Raw genomic sequence first — 21448 nt, forward strand, 5'->3', positions numbered from 1 at the left:
AATGTCATTAATCAGAGAAAGGTTCTATTGGCCACGAATGAATTATGATGTTGATCATTATGTGACCAAAAGTTGTGCTTGCCTGAAACAAAAGAAACCATGTAAAGAGACCAGAGCACCTCTGCAAAATATTGTCACTACTCACCCGTTCGAGCTTGTTTCCATTGATTTTTTACATTTGGATAAATGTAAAGGAGGGTACGAATACATCTTAATCGTAGTTGACCACTTCACACGATTCGCACAAGCTTACGCAACTACCTCAAAATCAGCTAAAACTGTTGTTGACAAGTTGTTTAATGACTACGCTCTAAAGTTTGGGTTCCCGCAAAGAATTCATCATGACCAAGGAGCGGAGTTTGAAAACCAGCTGGTTGCTCAGTTGAAGAAGAGTTGTGGAGTTGCGGGATCAAGGACCACACCGTATCACCCCCAAGGAAATGGGCAGGTTGAACGTTTCAACCGAACTTTACTCCAGATGTTGAAAACATTGACCGAAAAACAGAAAACCAACTGGAAAGAGTCCCTAAACAAACTTACCTTTGCATACAACAGCACACGATGTGAAGTTACAGGATTTTCACCATTTTATTTACTGTTCGGAAGGTCCCCAAGGTTACCTGTGGATCTGCTGTTTGGCTTGACCTCTGAAACAGGAACTGCCGACTATAAAGAGCATGTAAAGAGATGGAGGCAAGAAATGCAAGAAGCTTTTGAAATTACCAGACAGACAGCGAAGAAGTCAGCAGAAAGGAATAAGAAGAATTATGATGGGAAGGTGAGGAGTTCCATATTGTGCCCTGGAGATCGTGTCCTAGTGCGAAACTTGACACCAAGAGGTGGGACTGGGAAGCTCCGCAACCACTGGGAAGATGTTGTACACACAGTAGTACGTCAAGTAGGAGAAGGGAGTCCAATTTACGAAGTGAAACCGGAACAAGGAAAGGGAAGATCTCGTGTTCTTCACCGTAATCTCTTACTGTCTTGCGATTACCTACCATTGGAGGTTGAACTCAGGAAGGAGTCAAAGACGAAGAAGACAGTGAACGAACAAAGGTTAGCCGATGAAAATGAGTCTAGTCCAGAAGAAGGGGAGGATGAAGACTATTACTGTTACTTACCTGCTGTGCAGCATCAGCAACCTGTGGAAGAAAACAGCGAATTAGATAACCCATACTTACCTTTTGTCCAGCCCAGCGAACCTGAAAAGGAAAAAAGAGAATTTAATCTAGAGATAATGAATGCTGATGAAACAACAGCCCAAACAGAAAATGAAGACTTACCTCAACAGGAAGATGCGATGAATGAGGAACAACCTGTAGAACAACCTGATGATGTAGCAGATGCTTCTGCAGCCCCAGATGAAAGTAACAGTGAACGAGAACAGGGGTACAGATGGCCTAGGAGAGAGAGGAGACCACCGAAAACATTCACCTATGATTACCTGGGTACCCCTGCATGTCATAGTGCACAGCTTCCAAACACAATGTCATTTCACCCCACACCATATGAAAGGCAGAACCTTATACCGTGGACTTACCCAGTGTCACAGTATCAGCCAGTATATTTATATGCATACTGAAAAGACTTAAAATAGTTGGGAAAAAAAAACAAACAAGACAAAAGACTGTATATATGACTGTAATATATACCTTTATTGAAGAGTTGTAAATACAGTTAACCTGCAGTGCATACATAAATTACAATTTGAATTTGCATTATACAGCGCCACCTTAAAAAAAAGAAATATATATATATATATATATATGTATATATGTCAATTAAAACGAAACAGAGTAATGTCGGGACGACATTTATTTTCGAAGGGGAGAGTGTGGTGGTTACAAAAAAATAATATAAAATTATAAAAATATTTGACATTGAATATGTTTTTTTATAATGTATTTTACATTATATTTATATTAATTTTTTTGTCTGACGATCGATCACTGATCATTTGATTACTTTTGCCTTGAAAGCGTTCACCTGAGGGGGGAGGGGGGGTGCGCTGCTCAAATAATACACAGACTGATGTGAAGCAGCAGCAGCTCCGTGTGTCGTGTCATTAATATACATTTATTTCCTCCCTCATCAGGTATGAGTTATATAAAACAGTAAGAATATGTTTTTAACACATGCGAGTCATGAAAAATGTATATGATGTTGTTTAAAGTTATAAATATCTCATGTTTAATAAGTATAAAAGTTCGTTCCAGATTTCCTTTTGATTAGTTTGAGCTAGTCATGTAGTTCATGCTAACGATGGGGACCATGCGGTCTGACAGATAGCATGACGGTACAGTTGTTAATGTTATATGTGTTTTTTTTTGATGAATGATGCAACAGTTTAGCTTGATAAAATGCATTTGTACTAAAAATGTTTCTCATTTCTCATTCTCTCTAATTGTCAGGGTTGTGTCAGATGTTTAATACAGCAGAATATTATATATTTGTATATGTTATAAATGAATATATTATGTTATATTATATTATATTATAGATTATATCATATTATACTATGTCTTTCATTGTGGCTACAGAAATGTATAAGAAAAATGTATATAATTAACTCTGTTTTATAAGTGATGCTGTCACTCACTGGACTATAAAAAAAATACTTGAACTGTTTTAAATGTTTATAAAAATAATACACAGACTGATGTGAAGCAGCAGCAGCTCCGTGTGTCGTGTCATTAATATACATTTATTTCCTCCCTCATCAGCCGGTGAGGGTGCTACACCGGCAGACCCTCGCGGACGTCTGCCGGCCACACAAACATAATAAACCATAAAATAAAGTCCAGGCCTGGTCCTCTCTCGTCCTTCATTGTAGTCGCTCCTCCTTTTATGCCTCCGGAGCTCCTCCGTGAGAGACTCGAGGCCGGCACGCCTCGCAGGTGACGCTCATTATCACTCGCATCACCGGCCTCGCGCCGTTCCCTCACGGCTCTCGCCCGCCCTGCTCGTCACACTCACAATTATCATCGACCAACCAATTGCACACTGCTCATCTTACAACACACCTCTAATCAGTAAATTCATAAAATATACATGAACGTCTTGACAAAGGGGCACTATAGGGGCAGACCTCTCACTGACTTGTTATTTAAAGCTTTAATAGACAAGGGGACAAGGAGTTCTTAAAACGGTTAAGCCTGCACCGAGGGACTCTAAAACGTCTTCCCAAGGGAAGAAGCTGGTACTCAGGATGGAGGACATGACTTGGATCTGAGATTATTTTCTGGGCTTGTCTAATAATAATTTCATTATAGACAGCCTGAAGTGTAGGATGCTGTCTAACTCCCATAATTTGCATGGCTGTCTGTGTTAGCCGTGTGATCTGGGCTTTCAGCTGTACACTAAGGTTACCAAACCAGGCTGAAATGCCATACCGCAAAAGGCTCTCAATTACAGCATGATAGAAAAGAAGCAACACTTTCTGATTAATGCCAAAGGCCCTTTATCTACGTAAAAAATATAGTCGTTGTTGAACCCTACAACAGATGTTTTCTACCTGAGCACTCCATGTCAATTTGTTATCAATATATATGCCCAGATATCTATATAGGAGTCAACCTGAACTATATACTGATCATTAATGGCCACTGGTAAGTGGTCTCCAATGGATTTAGGGTCAAATACCATCTCCACTGTTTTCTTAGTGTTAATGGTGAGAGAATGCTTATCGCACCACTGAACAAAATTCTGGACCTCCTGTTTATATGCAACTAGGTCTGATGTATCCAACATGAGACCCAAAATGGCTGTATCGTCAGAAACTTAATCATGTAATTGTTAGCAGTACTACATGTACATTCATTAGTATACAGTGTGAATGAACAGTACAGGGGAACTGACGCACCCCTGAGGAGCACCAGTGCTAATGGTCACAGGTTCAGACAATGTCCTGTTCACCCTGACTTGTTGGCTGCGATTTGTCAAAAATGAGTGGAACCATCTAATAATAAAGGGGTTGACATCATCACATGCATTCCTTTAAAACCCTGTATGAGAGGTACATGGTAACTATGTTGTACTTATGAACAAGTGTGGGTAATAACAGGCACTTATTGATGGTAACTTATAAGACACATTACTGTACTTACTAATTGTATATACAAAGTAACTATGTAGTACTCACAAACAATTGTGGGTAATAACAGGCACTTATTTATGGTAACTAGTAAGACACATTTCTGTACTTACTAGTGGTATATACATAACTATGTTGTACTCAAGGACGAGTGTGGACACAAATAACAGACACTTACTTACAGTGTGTGCATGTTAACTACTGTACAAAACAGAGGCTTACCAAATAGTGTTGTTTTCTCACTGATGCCATTTAAAAAACTAAATTCTCAAAAAATAAAGTAATTGTTTTGCTGCACTATGTATGTACTTTATGTATGTACTTATGAATGGTTAATGCTAAATTGCTCTCCACAACAGTACATCTTATTTTACAGTCCTTACTAGTTGGTATTAAGTACAGTATTGTGTCTTACAATTTAGAGTAATGTGTCTGTTAGTTACCATATACGGAAACTATAAGTAAGTGCCTGTTATTACCCAACACTTGTCTATAGGTACAAAGTAGTTACCATAGTGATTCTTATTAGTTTCCATGTACATACATGTCAGGTAAGTACCTTGTGTTACCACTCTTTTACCTGTATGTACAGTATAATTACTATATATGTACCAGGAAAGTACACGTACTGTAAAATAAAGTGCTACCGAAAAATTTGTTAACACTCATCATGACAGCTGTTTGTCTTTTTAGTTAATCATCTCTGCATATTTAAGTTCCTGCATGTTTTCTGTTCTTTGTCTGGTAGGGGAGAGTGGGGTAAGATGAGCCACTGTTTACTTATGTGGTCCTCAAGATAAGGGAAAAAGAGGCAGCAGTACAATAAAATGATTTATAGTAATTTCAGGATGTTTCCTATCATTTTAAATGATGAGAATACATCTATGACCAAGGGTTCTAAAAATATGGAAAAGAGTGTTCCTCTGGCTCAATTTGATCCGAGTCAGTAGGTGGGTGTAAACTGACCATCTAACTGAATCTGAATCAAACCCATGTAATTTTAAAGATACTGTACCTATTTTAAAACCAAATTTAATAATCAAATTTCCTTTTACAGATATTCTTTTGTAAAAATATTTTACAAATATTTATTTTTTTAAAGCTAAATTAAACAACATAAAACCAACCAAATAACTGTTTGCATTTCTGAAACAATATGTTGAGAATGAATAAATGTCACTGAAACTAATAAACATTTTAGTCAAAAAGTTCTTGACATGGTTGTTTTTCTGCAATGTCGACCATGTTAGGCCATTAGAGACTACAGATGGAAAGATATATGTGATTAAACCTCCTCTGGTTCGTATCAGAGAAGGATTTGTTGTACTTGTACACTATTCCTATCAAATAAACTCAAAAATAAAGATAAAATAAACCAGTTGCGTAATATTACATTGAAATGACACCAGTTTATATTTCAGATTTAACTTAAATTCATTGCCTTATGGTGGGGCAAGTTAAAACACTGGCTCAATTTACCCCACAGCATTTGGCTCACTTTGCCCCATAGCTGCCATTTTAGGAAAGGCTAGCTAGCTTACCAATTCAGAATAATATTTAGCTAAATGACTTGCATGGTTTTATAGATTGCTAAATCACCAATATGCATCATAAATATTTTTAGACTTGAACAAATTTGCTTTGATGGTTTTACTTTGACAAGCCAAAAACAGTTTTTAAAGTAAATAAGCTACTTCCACTCCTCCCATGTGCTTCTCTTTTCACAGACTAGCAGAAATGATGGGTGGTTCTAAAATATATGGTCACATGACAATTAAATGATACGGTTGCCAAGATACAGGGGGTGGGTCAACTTACCCACTGGCTCATCTTACTCCACTCTCTCCTACTGTCTCGTGTTAGCATGCAGTTTTGCACGTTGGCTGTCAATTTAGATTATTCTCATAAACCCTGTGTGTAATATTATCATCTTCTTCATCTTAATTGGGATATAAGCGTTACACCCACAAACCCAGAGACATTGTGATAAACCTGTCTGAATTGTTCCACTGCCTGTTTTACATAAGTAAGGAAAAAAAAAAAAAAAAAAAACATTATAAAGACAGTTATCTTTTAACATTCATGATGCATTTTACTCATCCAGTCTTAGCCAAAATAATCCAGCAACAAGCATAAATGTTTATGTTTCAGAAACAATCATAAATGTTTAACCAACAAAAAGCCATGCTTTTGCATAGAGGGGTATATTGTTGTCGGTCAGTATCCTGGCAACCTCCTTGCTAAACTGTGAAGTACGGTGTTCCCCAGGGGTGTAGAGTATCACTGGTGTCTTGATACTTCACAAAATGCCAGGCAAAGGAGTTTGCAAAGTCATTGCCTTTTTATGTCCGGAGGTGCAATTCCTATTAACGCAACAAGGAAAACATACACTCAAATTGTTGCCTGTCAGGGAATAATATTTCTATGCCAGATAAATGAAATGTTGGAACATGTTCAATGTGCTTGAGTGCCGTCATCATCTAATCTGGTAAGTAAACATACATTACAAAAGCAGTTGTTTTCCTATATGTGAATATGTGCTAGATTAATGTATTTGACCATTTCGTTGCTTTTTTCCCTTTTTGGATTCAAAATGTGCGACACCTTTGTTCTGCTATGGTATAACATTGCTCTCACATGATCAGTTGGTTCAAAGAATCAAAATTTATAGAAGTGCATTATAGTTAGGCTAAAATAATTGCTAGACATACTCAAAAAATTTAAAACTTTTTAACATAAGTATATATTGACTTTTCCCCTTACTTTTTAGTGTAGTATTAAGGCGTTCATGCTTCTATACTTAATAACTGTGCTCAGTTTATGTGACAGAGTTTTATTTACAATGGCTAAATGTAAACAAATAGCTGCTGTGACCCAGAGACCTTTGAATCCTGCAGGCAGCCCTGAATGCGTGTATGGTCGTGCCCTGAATAGACTGATGACATATTTTTGTAGGCCAGCCCAGAAGTTAACATGGTTCTCTAGACAAAAATCCAATATGATTTTTGCCATTGGCTTTTGGATTATTGCAGAAAATAAGCTCTGCCTCTAATAAAAGTTTATTTCTTATATTTTGTTTATCATGATCATTTTCACAATTTTTATTAATTTTGAAACCTAAATACAATTGCCAGAAGTAATAAACTAAATACAGGCAATAAACAAACTACACCACTATCACATGACTTCAACATCACCATCATTATCAGTCTTTCTTTTAAAACATTTTTTCCTGAAAGTTTGTAATAATAGTTTGCAAGATTGTAATCAAACACAACAAGGCACTTGTTAGTGACCACTTTTTTCAAGACAAGTAAAAGATTTTTAAAAATCACAATATTACTGATCTATTTTATGTCTTAGAATAAATCATAAAAATATATTGAGCCATTAAAAAACCCTTTGACTTCAAGACGATGGAACCAGAAGTGCTATGATGCTAACTAGTTTCTGGGATTTGGCCTACAAAAAATATGTCATCCCTGCAGAACTCTATAAAGTGAGTCAAATTATGAGCTGAGCCGAGTGCCTTACAAACATGTCCCGTTCTCTTGATCATTTAAAACACTTAAAAAAAAAAAAAAAAACATACACACAGGGAGTTTGACTTTGGTCAGTGTGTATAGCCTCTGTATAGCCAAATACATGACTGCAATATCTCTCTTTTTTTTTCTCTTATTGCTCTTTGTGAAACAGAATACTTTTACATCCTTCAGCCAACTGACACACCCTCAGGAACTTTAGTAAAAGAAGACATGAATAATTTATGTTTCTTTAATTGTTGCATAAACCCTCAGCAAATAGTTGAAATAATTATAGGCCTAACAGTCAACTTAGTACTCTTTTGACATTTAGTGCATTATTGAATGTGAATGGACTGCATTTCTTTGCTTTAGTGATGACTCAAACACAGAATTACTGATGGGAACTCACAATGAAATCCTGTTGTTTTCTCCCTATTGTGTTTCATTACAGAGAAACATCAATTTCTCATCATGTTTTTGCAAGGTAAGTGATTACCCAAAAGTTCAAAACCATCTGAATTCATGAAAAGTGCATGGCATTGCAAAACAAGCATAAGGGATAGTCATCCGGGGTCCAACGGTCAATTGTACAGTTTATCGTTAATATCAAACAAGTGAGAGCATACTGATCCAGACCAACAGCATGGTTGCTTTTATACAGTTCAATAAACTGCTTCAATAAACTGCTTTTATACAACTGTTCAATAAAACAAGAGGTTCATATTTAGTAATATACATTTCATTGCCAGTTACTTTTGTATTTTTGCTCTGTGGTAACAGTTCTGAATTAATCCAATGCAAATGGAAACCATGTTAAGTCTGGTAATATACCTATTAGCACCATCAGTGCATTTAAACAAATCAGTTGAGTGGACAATTCAGTGACTCACTAATAAAGATGTTGTGTGTTGCCAGGACTGTGTTCCCTTTCAAGAATCTGAAATTACACGGATATGACTATTAATGTGAAAAATATTCTTAATTTTTGTGTTTATTATTTATTGTTGTATTATATTTTATTATAATGGATATTTAATATTACCTAAAACTTTGATTGGCAATAACTGGTAACATTATGTCTAAAAAAATGGAAGTTACTCAATTTTAACTTTATGCCTATCGAACCATTGTGAGCAATAAAACGTCTTGGTTATGACTGTAACCATGGTTTCCTGAAGAGGGAACGAGATGCTGCGTGAACTGATGCCGTTGGAAAGCTCCACGTGATTGCGTCATGAAGCATATGTGAAATCGGTCCAATCAGTTCCTCATGGTTCGGGTCCCGCTGCTGCAGAGGCACGTAGTGATCTAGGTCATGGGGATCACAAATGGATTTAACATAGGGGTTTAAGATGGGCCCAGCCTTATCTCTGCCCTCACCTGCTAGATCCAGCGCCTTTTCTCATGGCTCAGAAGCATGTACTGTGGTTTCTTCTGCCCTGAGTGAGACATCGGTGCTGCAATTATCTAGCTCTGAGGAGGTGGATATTGTAAGCTTCGATGCTGGAGATGTTGAGGATTCACCACCTCACTCTCCAGCATACAAGGAGCTGGTAGAGGTTGTGACTCGCGCTGTTGCCAGATTAAATATTGACTGGCCAGCTGAGAAGCAGGACATTCATCCTAAAAGCAAGCTAGACGAAGGCTTCTTGTCCTTGCAGTCACAACCCTCTCGTCAGGGCTTGCTGTTTTTTGGAGAAAACCAGTGTCTTATTAAGGGTATAGCACATAAACATCCAGCTATTTATAGTTATTAGCTATTTATCTCTCTCCTCAGTCTACATTGTCCCTAAAAGCCCTGACATTACCCACCAAACAGGTCAGAACAATTTCGGCTTATACAGCAGCTGGTCAGGCAATATCTCTGCTGCAAGCATACCAGGCTGATCTGTTTTTTCACATAATCAAGTTCACACAGCGATGCTTACATTCCTTGGTTATGTAGAAGAAACCCAGGTTCCTATCCCAAGGTCCCATGTTATGAGCTCCTTGTTGACGCAAGATGCTAAAGACAGATGCTTCCCTCACTGGTTGGGGAGCAATTCTAGATGGTCACTCAACTCAAGTTGCAATTCTAGGCAGGGGCTGAAGTCCGGGGAATGGAGGTTCCACCCCGAGGGAGTGTAGGAGATATGGAGGGTTTTCAGCCAGGCTCAGGTGATCTTTTTGCATCTCAAGAGACATCTCACTGTCCACTCTGGTTCTCCCTCACACATCCAGCTCCTCAATCTATGCAGCCTAGAAAGGGAACGTCTCGGGTAAGGCTGTAATCTTGGTTCCCACAGTGTCAATCGATGCAGTGTCTTGTTGCCTCTTCAGGGAACCAATGTTACAGTCATAACCGAGACTATTTTATTGCTTGCAATGGTTCGATAAGCATAAAGTTAAAATTAAGTAACTTACTTTTTTAGACACAATCTTACCAGTTACTGCCAATCAAAGATTAGAGGTAATAATAAATATCCATTATAAAAAAATATATAATACACTTAGTGCTCATTTACAAAAAAGATATGAAAACTCTGGAATAACAATTTTAACAATAAATACAAAAAATAATATTTTTCAACAATATTTTTCTTAAATTTAATAAATACAATTGGAATAATAATACACTATATCAGTTGTTTCTAATAAAACTAGTGTCAGACTGCAGAGATGACCGAAGTTGCATCTGAAATAGCATTTAGCCATTATTTACAGAGACTATTGTACTAACTAAGTGTTCTCATCAACATAATTTGTTAGCTATGTACAAGTGTTCATAATGTTATGTGATGACATTATTTTATGGCTAAAACTCGTTCAGGTCAACATGTAGCTACAATATGGTGTATGACTGCTTTTGCTGTCATAAACCATATTGTTCTATGGTAATGTGCCTGTATTACTCCATGACAGACTAGTGAGCATGATCTTAATGATCTTGGAGATTAACAGGAAACAGTACCCAAGTGAAAATGTACCCAATGAAATGGATTATTACTGTGATGACATGACCTATTTCTAGTTTAATAACTTAATGATCAAATCTATTTTTTAAATTCATTGTTCTTAAATGTAGGTCAAACAGGAGGAGAAAATGTACCTGCAGCCAATGTTCCTGTGGCACCTGGTGAGAATTCAGGTACCTTTTCTATACAGCAGCCATATAAAAATGTTCACGAAAAATCAACACAATCTGCACTTGCATTTGACAATCTCGTAAAATTACCAACTCTTCATAGTCAAAACTAAATTTAGTGGGGTTACCCTTGTAATGGCTGAACCAATCAGACACACAAATTATTCATTATATTTAATGAACAATCTGGCAATGTAAGCATGTAGGGGAATGGAAAAAGGGTACGTTTTTGTCATGTGGTGCAAGTTCCGCCCTCTGTCTTCCTGCTTCTAATGCTCCTTCTTCTGGTTGATGTGTGTGTGGGACCCCACTGCGGCCCATGTGCACTAGCAGGCCTTGACCACAGGCTGCTATATCTTTACTCTCCGCCCAGGAGAAAGAAGAGAACTCTCTCTCAGCCATAGCAGAGTCAAACTAACCACGCAAGTTTGTCATCATTTCTTCATTCAACACAGATGAAATCGATTGCAACTTAAGCACCATCGACTCAAGGAACCATCAAAAACTTCTTCAGAAACTTCACAGACTGCTTCAACTGCCATGGCAATGCAAGTATTGCATATTTGAACTAAACAGATGTTTAGGATAAGCAGTAAAATCCTCTTAACGAGGTGTTTTGAAAATAATAAGCTGATGGTTGCTTTTTGCGGTTAAATGACACTTTTCCATAGCTTCATTCCCTGTTTCTGTTTCCGTTTTCATAAGTTATGATTAATTATTAATGTCTCCTTTTTGAGCTAATTTGCTACACCTTTATGAAGAAAAAGTACACTTTTACAAGGCATACTTTTAAAAAGAGTTATTTTAACTGAAATAATATAAAATAATATACTTCAGTGAATGTACTGTTTTCAGACACTTAATTGCATGTTATTTACAATTAAATGAAACTGTATAGTTTAAATTTAATCCCTCACACCCGATTACTAATCACTTGCATTGCACTCAGACCAGTATCATTGTACTCCAGTGATCTGAGCTTACTTCAGCAATATTCCCTGTAAAACTCACTCACCTTATACTTACCATGCTCATCCAACACGAGGGTGAGTAAATTATGACAAAATTTAAATTTTTGGTTGAACTATCCCTTTAATCTAATCCCTAACCCTATCAGATACTTACTATCAGAGACTGAAACCCACATTGTGGCTGCATCTCTCAGTATATGATGACATCATCCTCCTGATTCTGGAGAAGTCAACTGCCAGTGTGATACTAGGTTGCCCCTGGCTCATCCTGTTCTGTCCGGGTATAATAGAGACATCTTGAAGTGGTGTTTTCCAGACTGCCCACTGCCTACTAGTTGTCATACCATCTCCATCAACTCCACATTCATCGAGAGTCCCGCAGAGCAACAGTCAGTGGATATACTATCCTGCCACCCCCACTATCAAGACATCTTCTGTCCCAAAAGGGCCTCACAATTACCCCCACAATGACCATGGAACTGTCCCATAGACCTTATTCCAGGTTAGCCAGTGCCCCGTAGAAAGATCTACCCACTCTCTATACCTGAACAGAAGGCCAAGGTGGAGTACATGGAGGAGGCCCTGCAACAAGGCTAGATCCTTGTAGAAGTTTGTATCAGTGCTCTGTACCCTATGTGGATGCAACTACCTGGTAACCCAAAACTACCTGGTAACACGAATTATTTGGTAACACAAAATGTCTCAGTTATTACTGTAACCTTAGTTCCCTCAAAAGGGAATTAGATGCTGCATTGAGATTTGATGTTGTGTGAAAGCCTCTACGTGACTGAGTCTTGATGGTCCAATGGCATGACGGAATGTCATAGGCAGGTGACTTCATGCGCAGGAAGCTATAAAGCGCACCCAGAACAATGTCAACTTCTGATAGGCGAAGCAAGTCGATCACAGGCACCACGATCCATTTTCAGGGCCTGCAGGACCCACTGAGACATTTTGCCAGAAGCTCCCATGCTACCAAATTGTCTACTAAGGGTGTATTTCAAGTAGTCAGCTTGGCACCCTGAAGTGGAAGACTGGCAGGGAACAACCAAACTGACTTCTTTGAAACCCACCTCAGAGGGTGCAAACATCCCAGCACCACAACATACCCAGGCGGAGACTGAGATATAGGCTCACTGGAGACCACTATGCCCTGAAGCACATGAGGTGGTGGGGTTGACAGAACGGCCCCCTGAGGGCACCGAAGGAAGATGGGCACTGTGAAATGAGGTGTATTCCATTTCCCTCCGGAGGGGTCTGCCCTCAGAGGTCTGACACCACTGGCTTCAGGACCTCTTTGCCAAAGCCTTCTTCGAGATAACGATGGTCCTCATATCCGTCTTACCCCAAGAAGACTTCAGCTGAGAGTACTGCCCCGGTGCCCAGTCTTTTTGTGGTTGGTGGTGCTCTGCTTCTGTTGAGATCTTTTTGGCAGAAGTTCCAATACTACTAAGGGAACCAGCCTGAAGCGGAAGACTGATAGAGATCAACCAAACTGACTCTGACTCTAAAGTCGCCCAGTGCAGCAACGTTTCCGAGCGGACACTGAGACTAGAGCTCGATGGAGACCGCTGTGCCTCAAAGCACAAGAGGTGGCGGGGTTGGCAGAACGGCCCCCTGAGAGCACCGAAGGGAGATGGGCACCATATGATGAGGTGTTGTTATCCATTTCCACCCACAGGGGTTTACCCTCAAAGGCCTGACCCATTTGGTGTCTTGAGAGGATGGTGGTCCTCAGATCTGTCCGCCCCTGGGAGGACTTCCAGCTGCAAGTGCCACCTCGACTCCCAGTCTCTATGAGGTGGGCTCGAGTAGTGACATTCAGCTCTTAAATAGACATTAATACAAACATAGACTTTTCAATGCCAGATGCTTCTTTTTTCACCATTTAATTCCTTAGAATTAAATGCAGCCAAAGATCAACAGTAAGACAAGTAAACACTGTCAGACAAGTAAACACAGTCTGGATTAAATACAGACATCTTACTTCTCAAAATCAGATTAGTATCTATCATTTAATTCCTCAAAATTAAATTCTGCCAAAGATCAATCAGAAAAGTAAACTTGGTCTGGATGAAAGGCTAAAAAGTAGAGTATTTTCATACAGGCAACTATATTCTCAAAGCCAGACAAATATTCCATTTAATTTCTCAAAATAAGTATACATGGTCTGAATGACAGGCTGAATATTCTTATTAGAATAGTTTCAATATACCAGGTTATACTAGATTTACGAATATATCAATATACCAATATACTAGATTTTGTATTGCACAAGAATTTCTTCCCTCAAGAAGAAAGCCAACAGGACTGGAGCTAGAAATCCTGATAATGCATGATTTCTTTACATGTTGTGATAGTTTTGATGAAATGCACAGGTTTTAATGATCACAAATGCAAGAGCCAATCGGGAGATAGACAAAAAGCTAACAATAAGCGAATAAAAAAAGAAGTGGAAAGAGCAGCGAGAGGTAACATTGACGTGTTGAGTTGTTGTGACAGTGAGTGCCGGCAACAGTAGAGGCTGCTGCTGAGTCGAGTCGCGGGCAGTTTGAATCAAATACACACAGGTTTTGCTAGGACAAAACCAAAGGAGAATACTTGCCACACTTTCGAATCCTTTTGACACAGACTGCATAGCACTTGTTCCTGACACAGACTGCGGAGAGTTGCCTGGCACGGACAATGAAGAGTTGCTGGTTCCTAGCACTTCCAAGATTGTCTGCTGAGCATGTCTGTTCATGTGTTTCCAAAAGCTTCCCCAGGTAGCCATCATTTGCACCCAATACCACACACACATTCACACTTCTTTCCCTTTTTTTTTTTTTTTTTTTCTTTTTGGGGTAACTGTCTGATGATTTTTAACTGTTTTTGAAACCGAGTGTTTTGCCAACATTTCTTTCTTCTTTTCTTTCTTTCTCTCATCTTTTGTTGAGAAACAAACTCTTAGCCCTACAAACTAATAATTACACCACAATGCACCACATCAAAAGACTTTGATTTGTGTATTTTTATTAATTTGCATTAATCCTTTGTGTGAAAATTGTTTTCTCCTATTTTGATATTGCACATTGAATCTTTTGTGTGGGATGTTTTTGTTGTTGTGAATGAATTCCATTACTTTACATTGATATCTATTTTTTTGTAACTGGTGGTTTGAGTTATCCTGGGTTAATCTGTTAATTGCAATTCTTTTGGTGGATTAAGTTCTGCCTGGTGACCTAATTAGCAAAGATTATTTTAAGGAATTCATTTTCAATTAAATTCCTGTAGTTAGTGTACCATCGCTATAACATTGGGACATTTTATGAATAAAAACAGTCAGTCCTCTCGAGAGCTGATTCTCCCAAACAAACAACACATAAATCGTTTGTATCACACACTCACAATGTAACCAGGGCAGGTTGAACATACAATTCAAATTGCTGTTTTCTTGCTATTATACTCCTGTCTTATTACATATATATGCTTGAGACAAACAAACAATAAATAGACTGAGACAACTTCCTGCACAATAACACAAGGCTGTGTAATTCAAAACTTTTCTTTTTTTTTTAATACATTTATTTTTATTTATTTTAACTACAAATTTAAATGAAAATGTAAAAAAATATGAAAAGGAAATTTGTTGTCTTGCTGCCTTAAAGGCAATGACTCTGCAGGCAACAATTGCACATGAAGGTACACATTTACACACAAACTATCCAGAAACTGGAACTTTCAGATGCATACAATTGTGGGATATCAAATGTCAAAAAAACTAAAAACTCAAAAATCGATCAGCTGAAGGTATCTCAGGAGACAGAAATTGAAGCTAACATTGGATTCGGATGTGCCTTGATGACTTCCTACCTTGGAATGCATTCTCCGAAGGCAGCATTTTTAAGTTTTTTGATGCAGCCCATATGTGCAGTGCATGTTAGAGTTGAGTGGCTGTGTGGGAAGTAAAGGCCTTTGCACAGTGAGTCCGAAATTCACATGCAAATCATTTGCATGTTAAAAAATAAATTCAACCTAACGTTATGTCAATAATGTTTAAACGCTACCTCCGAAACTTTCGTTCGTCATAAAAATATTTGGATCATGTCCGATTTTCTGCATTTTTCACATCCGTGCCACGCATTTTGAGAGACGTTTTGACAATTCAGAGCCACCATACGCAAATGCAAAAATCCAGAATGTGTGACAAACAATGTGCGGAATACAAAGAGACATAATATAAAGTCAGATTGTGCCAGTAGCAAAACATCAAACTGAGCCACTGACATCCTGAAGTAAACTTTGAAATGCTCGAGATAATCATGCAGCTCCTTGATGAGGTGGAACTCTCCTTTCTGTCTATGCAATCTCAGGATTTGATGGACCCAATATTTCCTCTTTCTTTCTTTTTTTTTTTTTTAAGAAGAGAGAGGACAACTAAATCGTGCTCACTGCTTGAAGACTTCATTTTGTATTGTTTTGCAATTTTTTTTTTTCGCAACGGATTCATTAATATGCATCGGACTCAGTGTGCAAGGTCTCTGTGCATGACAAATTTTTAGGATTACGAATACGAAAAAACGTATGCGAAAATTTCGGACCCAGTGTGCAAAGGCCTTAACTGCGCATGCATCCTCCACTTAATGGTCCTCTACTTTCTTCCTTCAAAGAAATGAGTGAGCACCATTTAAAACAAAAATATAATAAAGTGTGTTGCTCAGTTTTTAGTTATAGCTTCAGATCCATGATATTTCATTTGCTACAAGCAGGATACACAAGAAGTATGTTCAACGCGGATGTGCAGATGGTTGTTGTAGCAATGAACACTAAAGCAACCTTTTGCGCATTTGTGCTGAACATGCATCTTGTATATAAAAAGCATTTTTAGGAGGCCCTCGGCTTTTGAGGGTCCAAGACGGTCGCCTACCTTTGCCTAATGGTATGTCCGTCTCTGCAAGGGTACATACAGTATGGTTTGGTTTTCTTATATCACACTGCAGGCAAATTTCAACCTCTTGTGAAATGTTCATGTCTGAACATGTAAATGTACTGATATGAGATTTTCTGTTTTTCCCGTAGTACCTGTATATACCATTGGCCCTCATCTAGGCAGAAACGAAGTTTATCCTACACCACCAGTCGGTAAAATGATAAAGAGTTTAATAATGATAAAGGGGTTTTTTTTCTTTCTTTTTTTTTCTTTACAGATAATATGTTTATAGAGTTCAGATACTGTAAGCATTTTCTTTTCTGCTGCAGGTTATGTACCACCTCAGGTCCCGATGGTCATGCCAGTCCCAGACAGACCCCTGGGCTGTCCTCCGGGTCTAGAGTACCTAACCCAGGTGAATAACAGCATAAATTATGAAGTGAACATTTCAAATATATGAACTATATAACTATATAAACCTTTCTCTAGGATATGTGGTGACTTCACAGCATCTGCTTTACAAATTGGAATCATAAATTATTTAATGGTTCAGACTGGTGAGGGGATGCGTAATGACAGCTGGGTGATTTTTGCTCTCCACTTCCTGTGAAGTGATGTATCGATGCTCCCTTATTCCATATGCCGTATGTAACCTTCGAACTGAACATGCTCGCTCCCTTCGGATTGGAATCTCAATTAAGATGGCAGAATACCCTGTGAAGTCCACTTCGCATTAGACTTGCGGTCTCACCTTATGACACACAAGTGCCCTGCTCCCTCCCAAGTGTCTACTTCAAGGGGTCTGCCCTTTGAAATGTGTAGAGCATAGGGATCCTCACTTCCGATTGGAATTTGCCCAAAAGCAGGATGTATTTGACCTTATGAATCACCTGTAGTTCAAGCTAGGGTTGCCAGGTCCGTGGTTTTTCACTACGCCATACATTATTTGTAGTGCACCTCCCATCTAATAATTTCAAAGAGCGTTTTGCTTTGTTACTTCTGAAACAAAGTCTCATCTTTCAAATTCTGTACATTTTATCATGAAATTCAAACAATAAATGGCTCTTAAATGTGACATGACAGATCGGCGTATCACTTTTCTTCCACTTTAATACAAGTTATATCTCAAAAATCACGAATAAATATCAGAAGGTGTGTTGAAATTTTGTGATCGTGGGCCCGAATAATGAACGGCCGGTGCGAGGACCCTGTGCAACTCTGAGAACCGAATGAACGAGTACAATACGAGTAATGAGTTAAACAGAATAATCAAATGTCTAGATAAATTATCATGTCAATAATCAATTGGCTTTATAACATAAATTCGAGGTCATAATAAAATGGAGTCAGATAACATTTTAATTGGAAACTACTTTGCCACACTGAAAAGACAGAACATGCAAGAAATCTTCACCCATTCTGTTGGAAACGGAAGTCATTGGGGCGATAGGGCGGTCCTTACAGCTGTATGTATTTTATTCATTAAAATTAGAGTCATTCATTTTAGAGTCAGACTACATGATCCACTAAAAGAATTGATTCATTAAAGTCATTTTTTTGAAGGCGGATAACATTCGTTAGACTTAGTGAGATGCTGTTAAGCAAAGGGATAGTTCATCCAAAAACTCATTACATCCCCCCCATGATATTCCAGATGTATATAACTTTCTTTTTTCAGATAATGACAAATGAAGATTTTTAGAAAAACAACCTCTGTGATTACATATAATGCCAGTGATTGGGCGCCAAAAATGTTGAAGCTCCAAAAAGCACATACAGCCATCATGACAGTAATCCTAAATCTATGTCTATTTATTTATTTATTTTATTTTTTTTTTAAATGGAAGCAATTTCGAAAACGAGATGTTTCTCGGTTTGCAACAAATGGATATATTTTGTAAATATACTGTATATCTAGATGTGAAAATACATTCTATGTATATTTTCATGACAGTTCTACAATGCTGCTTATCACAGGTTGACCAGCTTCTAATTCATCAGAAAGTGGAACTAATGGAAGGTAATGTTTAGCCATTGATTGCACTAGAAACACTTCTCTAAACTTCTGTCACATAAACACAAATGCTCTCTTTCTCTCACAGTTCTCTTGGGATGGGAGACAAAAAATCAATATGTGGTGAAAAATAGTTTAGGGCAGCAGGTGTTTTTTGCTGCTGAGGAGAGTGATTTCTGTACTCGTATGCTCTGTGGATCGGTTCGCTCCTTCCTGCTCCATATCCAGGATAACATGGGACAGGAAGTGATGACTTTATCCCGTCCCCTTAACTGCAGTAGTTGTTGCTTCCCTTGCTGTCTACAAGAGGTATAGTATACCACACAACATGACCACTGTGTATACTGTTCCATGATTATTATCGCACTGTTTTGCATCCTGCTTTGCATTCTGGTATAGCCACATAAATTAAGAGGACAAATTATTTGAAATATTGCAAAATACCTATGTTGCTATCTTAATGTCTGTACTGCCATATATTTCAGCTGGAGGTTCAGAGCCCTCCGGGCAGCCCTATTGGTTATGTAATGCAAAGTTGGCATCCTTTCCTGCCAAAGTTCACTGTTCAGAATGAGAGAAAAGAACCCGTTCTGAAGATTGTGGGACCGTTCTGTGACTGCAAATGTTGTTCTGATGTTATTTTTGAGGTATGGTGCAAAAATTATAGCAAATATTATACTGTCATGTCCAATAATATAATATAATATAATATAATATAATATAATATAATATAATATAATATAATATAATATAATATAATATAATATAATATACAACTGTATTCATCATTATAATAATAAGTGTTAAAGGGGTGGTTACGTGGTTTTCTTCTAGGCTTGATTGTGTTTTTGGGGCACAGTATAACATGTCTTAATGCTTCGTTTTTTTGAAAACGCTGTATTTTTCATATATTTTATCTTTATTCTACACCTCTGTTTCCACTGTCATATGAACGGCTCGTTTGACTTCCTGCTTCTATGAAGCCACTCCCTCCGACATACGCAATGTGCTCAGATTGGTTAGCAGGTTGGTAACTGGCCCAGTCTATCGTGATTCGCTGAAGCGTCTGGAAACGCCACGCCCCTTACCATCCGTTATTACGCGCTTAGGTGGAAAGTAAATAAAAGCGCCTATATTGCTGTATCAAATTGAGCCGAATCAGACCCAGATGAAGAGGATAAAGCAGAACCTCTCCAATCGCGGCTTTTAAAGGACGTTTATGAATGGTATTTCATTTAGTATTTGTGTCAAAGTGTTTACATATGCTGTCACTGCTGTTTGTTAGCTTTCAATATACAGTTTTATCCTGATTAAAGCCTTCCTGTAGTAAATACATGCCTGAGTAGTCGCATTTTTGTAAAGGTATCTTTTAATTTATAGCATGAACAACTGTTTGTCTATGAACATAGAAGTTTGTTAGTGTTTGTTGCACTAGAATTTAGCTAACTGGCTAGCAAAAACGAGTTGCTCTTTGTATATGTCCTAGATGCATTAAAAACAGCAACAGAACTATAACATTACGTTTAAAAGACATGTAAGTTACAAACAATAAAATGTACTTACAGTTTGAAGACAATAAACAGCAGCTTCTGCTTTTAAAGTGGGAACTGCTTCATCTTTCAGTAAAAGTCTTTGTGTAAATCCAGCATTGAACTCGTGTAGATTCTGGAATCTGTCTTCAGCGCCACATCCAGAGTAGAAAATATCACAGATTATATCTTTTGACGCGTCGCGTCGCGCAGCTCGCGTTCGGTGTAAACAACTCTTCCGCTTTCATTATGCTGCGCCACATGGCCTCGCCCACTTTGTTGCGTGTTCCCGGGGGCAGTGTTTATGTTAATAGCAAGGGTTTATGATGTCACCAACCCGGGAAGAAGCTCGTTGTAGTCCAAACCACCCGTTTTTGTAGGCAATAAAATGCCATAACTTTAAAAGACAATATCTCCGTTTGCATTGAACTTTCAGCGCTGTAACTTTGCAGATACTGTTTATGCTCAAGCAGCAACATTACACACTAACTAAAGTTAAAAAAGTGAAATCGCATGTAACCACCCCTTTAAGCATCAAATCAGTATATTAGAATGATAAAAAATATTTAATAAAAACAGTTGTCTTGTTGTGAATGTCAAATGTTTTAAAAATATTTATGTTTTGTGAATGTAACTGATGCTCATCAAATGTTGATTCCAATGTACATTCCAGGTGATGTCAATGGATGAGTCCTCAGTGATTGGTCGAATTAGCAAACAGTGGACAGGATTTGAGGCAGAAGCGTTTACTGATGCAGACAACTTTAGCTTACAATTTCCAATGGATTTGGATGTGAAAATAAAAGCAGTTCTATTAGGAGCCTGCTTTCTTATTGTAAGTAATATGTACACTTTATTAATACAAACCATAATATTGTTCAAGTGTTTTAAAATCATACAAACAGTTAAAAGAGTAATAAAGGATGAGTGCACTTTTTAAATCTGAGAGCCTAACAGGTCATTTTTCATTTTTTTTTAAACTTTATTTATTAGCTTTTCCATCAAAATGTAATAATATTTCTTTGTATTTGGTTATAATGGTCATTTAATCATGGTGCAATCATAATTCTGCTTAAAACAGTATTTAGGGTGTAATTGGATATATTATATTCACATAAATGCATAAATCATAGTCATTTACTTTTGTCTTTTTCTCATTTTTAATATACAGGATTTCATGTATTTTGAGCACACTCAAAACCAAGAGTAAAACCATCCTGGAGCTTTTTTCCCCATTTTATTACATCGTGTATTTCTTTTAAAATACAAATGCTGTACAGTTTT

The 21448-nt window shown here is 37.8% G+C and overlaps 1 protein-coding gene across 1 annotated transcript; it reads left to right on the forward strand.

The window, feature by feature from the left end:
• Nucleotides 1-16958: 16958 nt before the first annotated feature.
• LOC137002968 (phospholipid scramblase 1) lies at nt 16959-21448 on the forward strand. The gene is made up of 6 exons (XM_067362952.1): nt 16959-17036; nt 18599-18641; nt 18724-18944; nt 19121-19282; nt 20838-20999; nt 21336-21448. Exons 1-6 carry the CDS (start codon nt 16974-16976, stop codon nt 21372-21374), a joined length of 690 nt encoding a protein of 229 aa, XP_067219053.1. The 5' UTR covers nt 16959-16973; the 3' UTR covers nt 21375-21448.

The sequence above is a fragment of the Chanodichthys erythropterus genome, chromosome 16, assembly GCF_024489055.1.
Source record: "Chanodichthys erythropterus isolate Z2021 chromosome 16, ASM2448905v1, whole genome shotgun sequence".
Lineage (NCBI taxonomy): Eukaryota > Metazoa > Chordata > Actinopteri > Cypriniformes > Xenocyprididae > Chanodichthys > Chanodichthys erythropterus.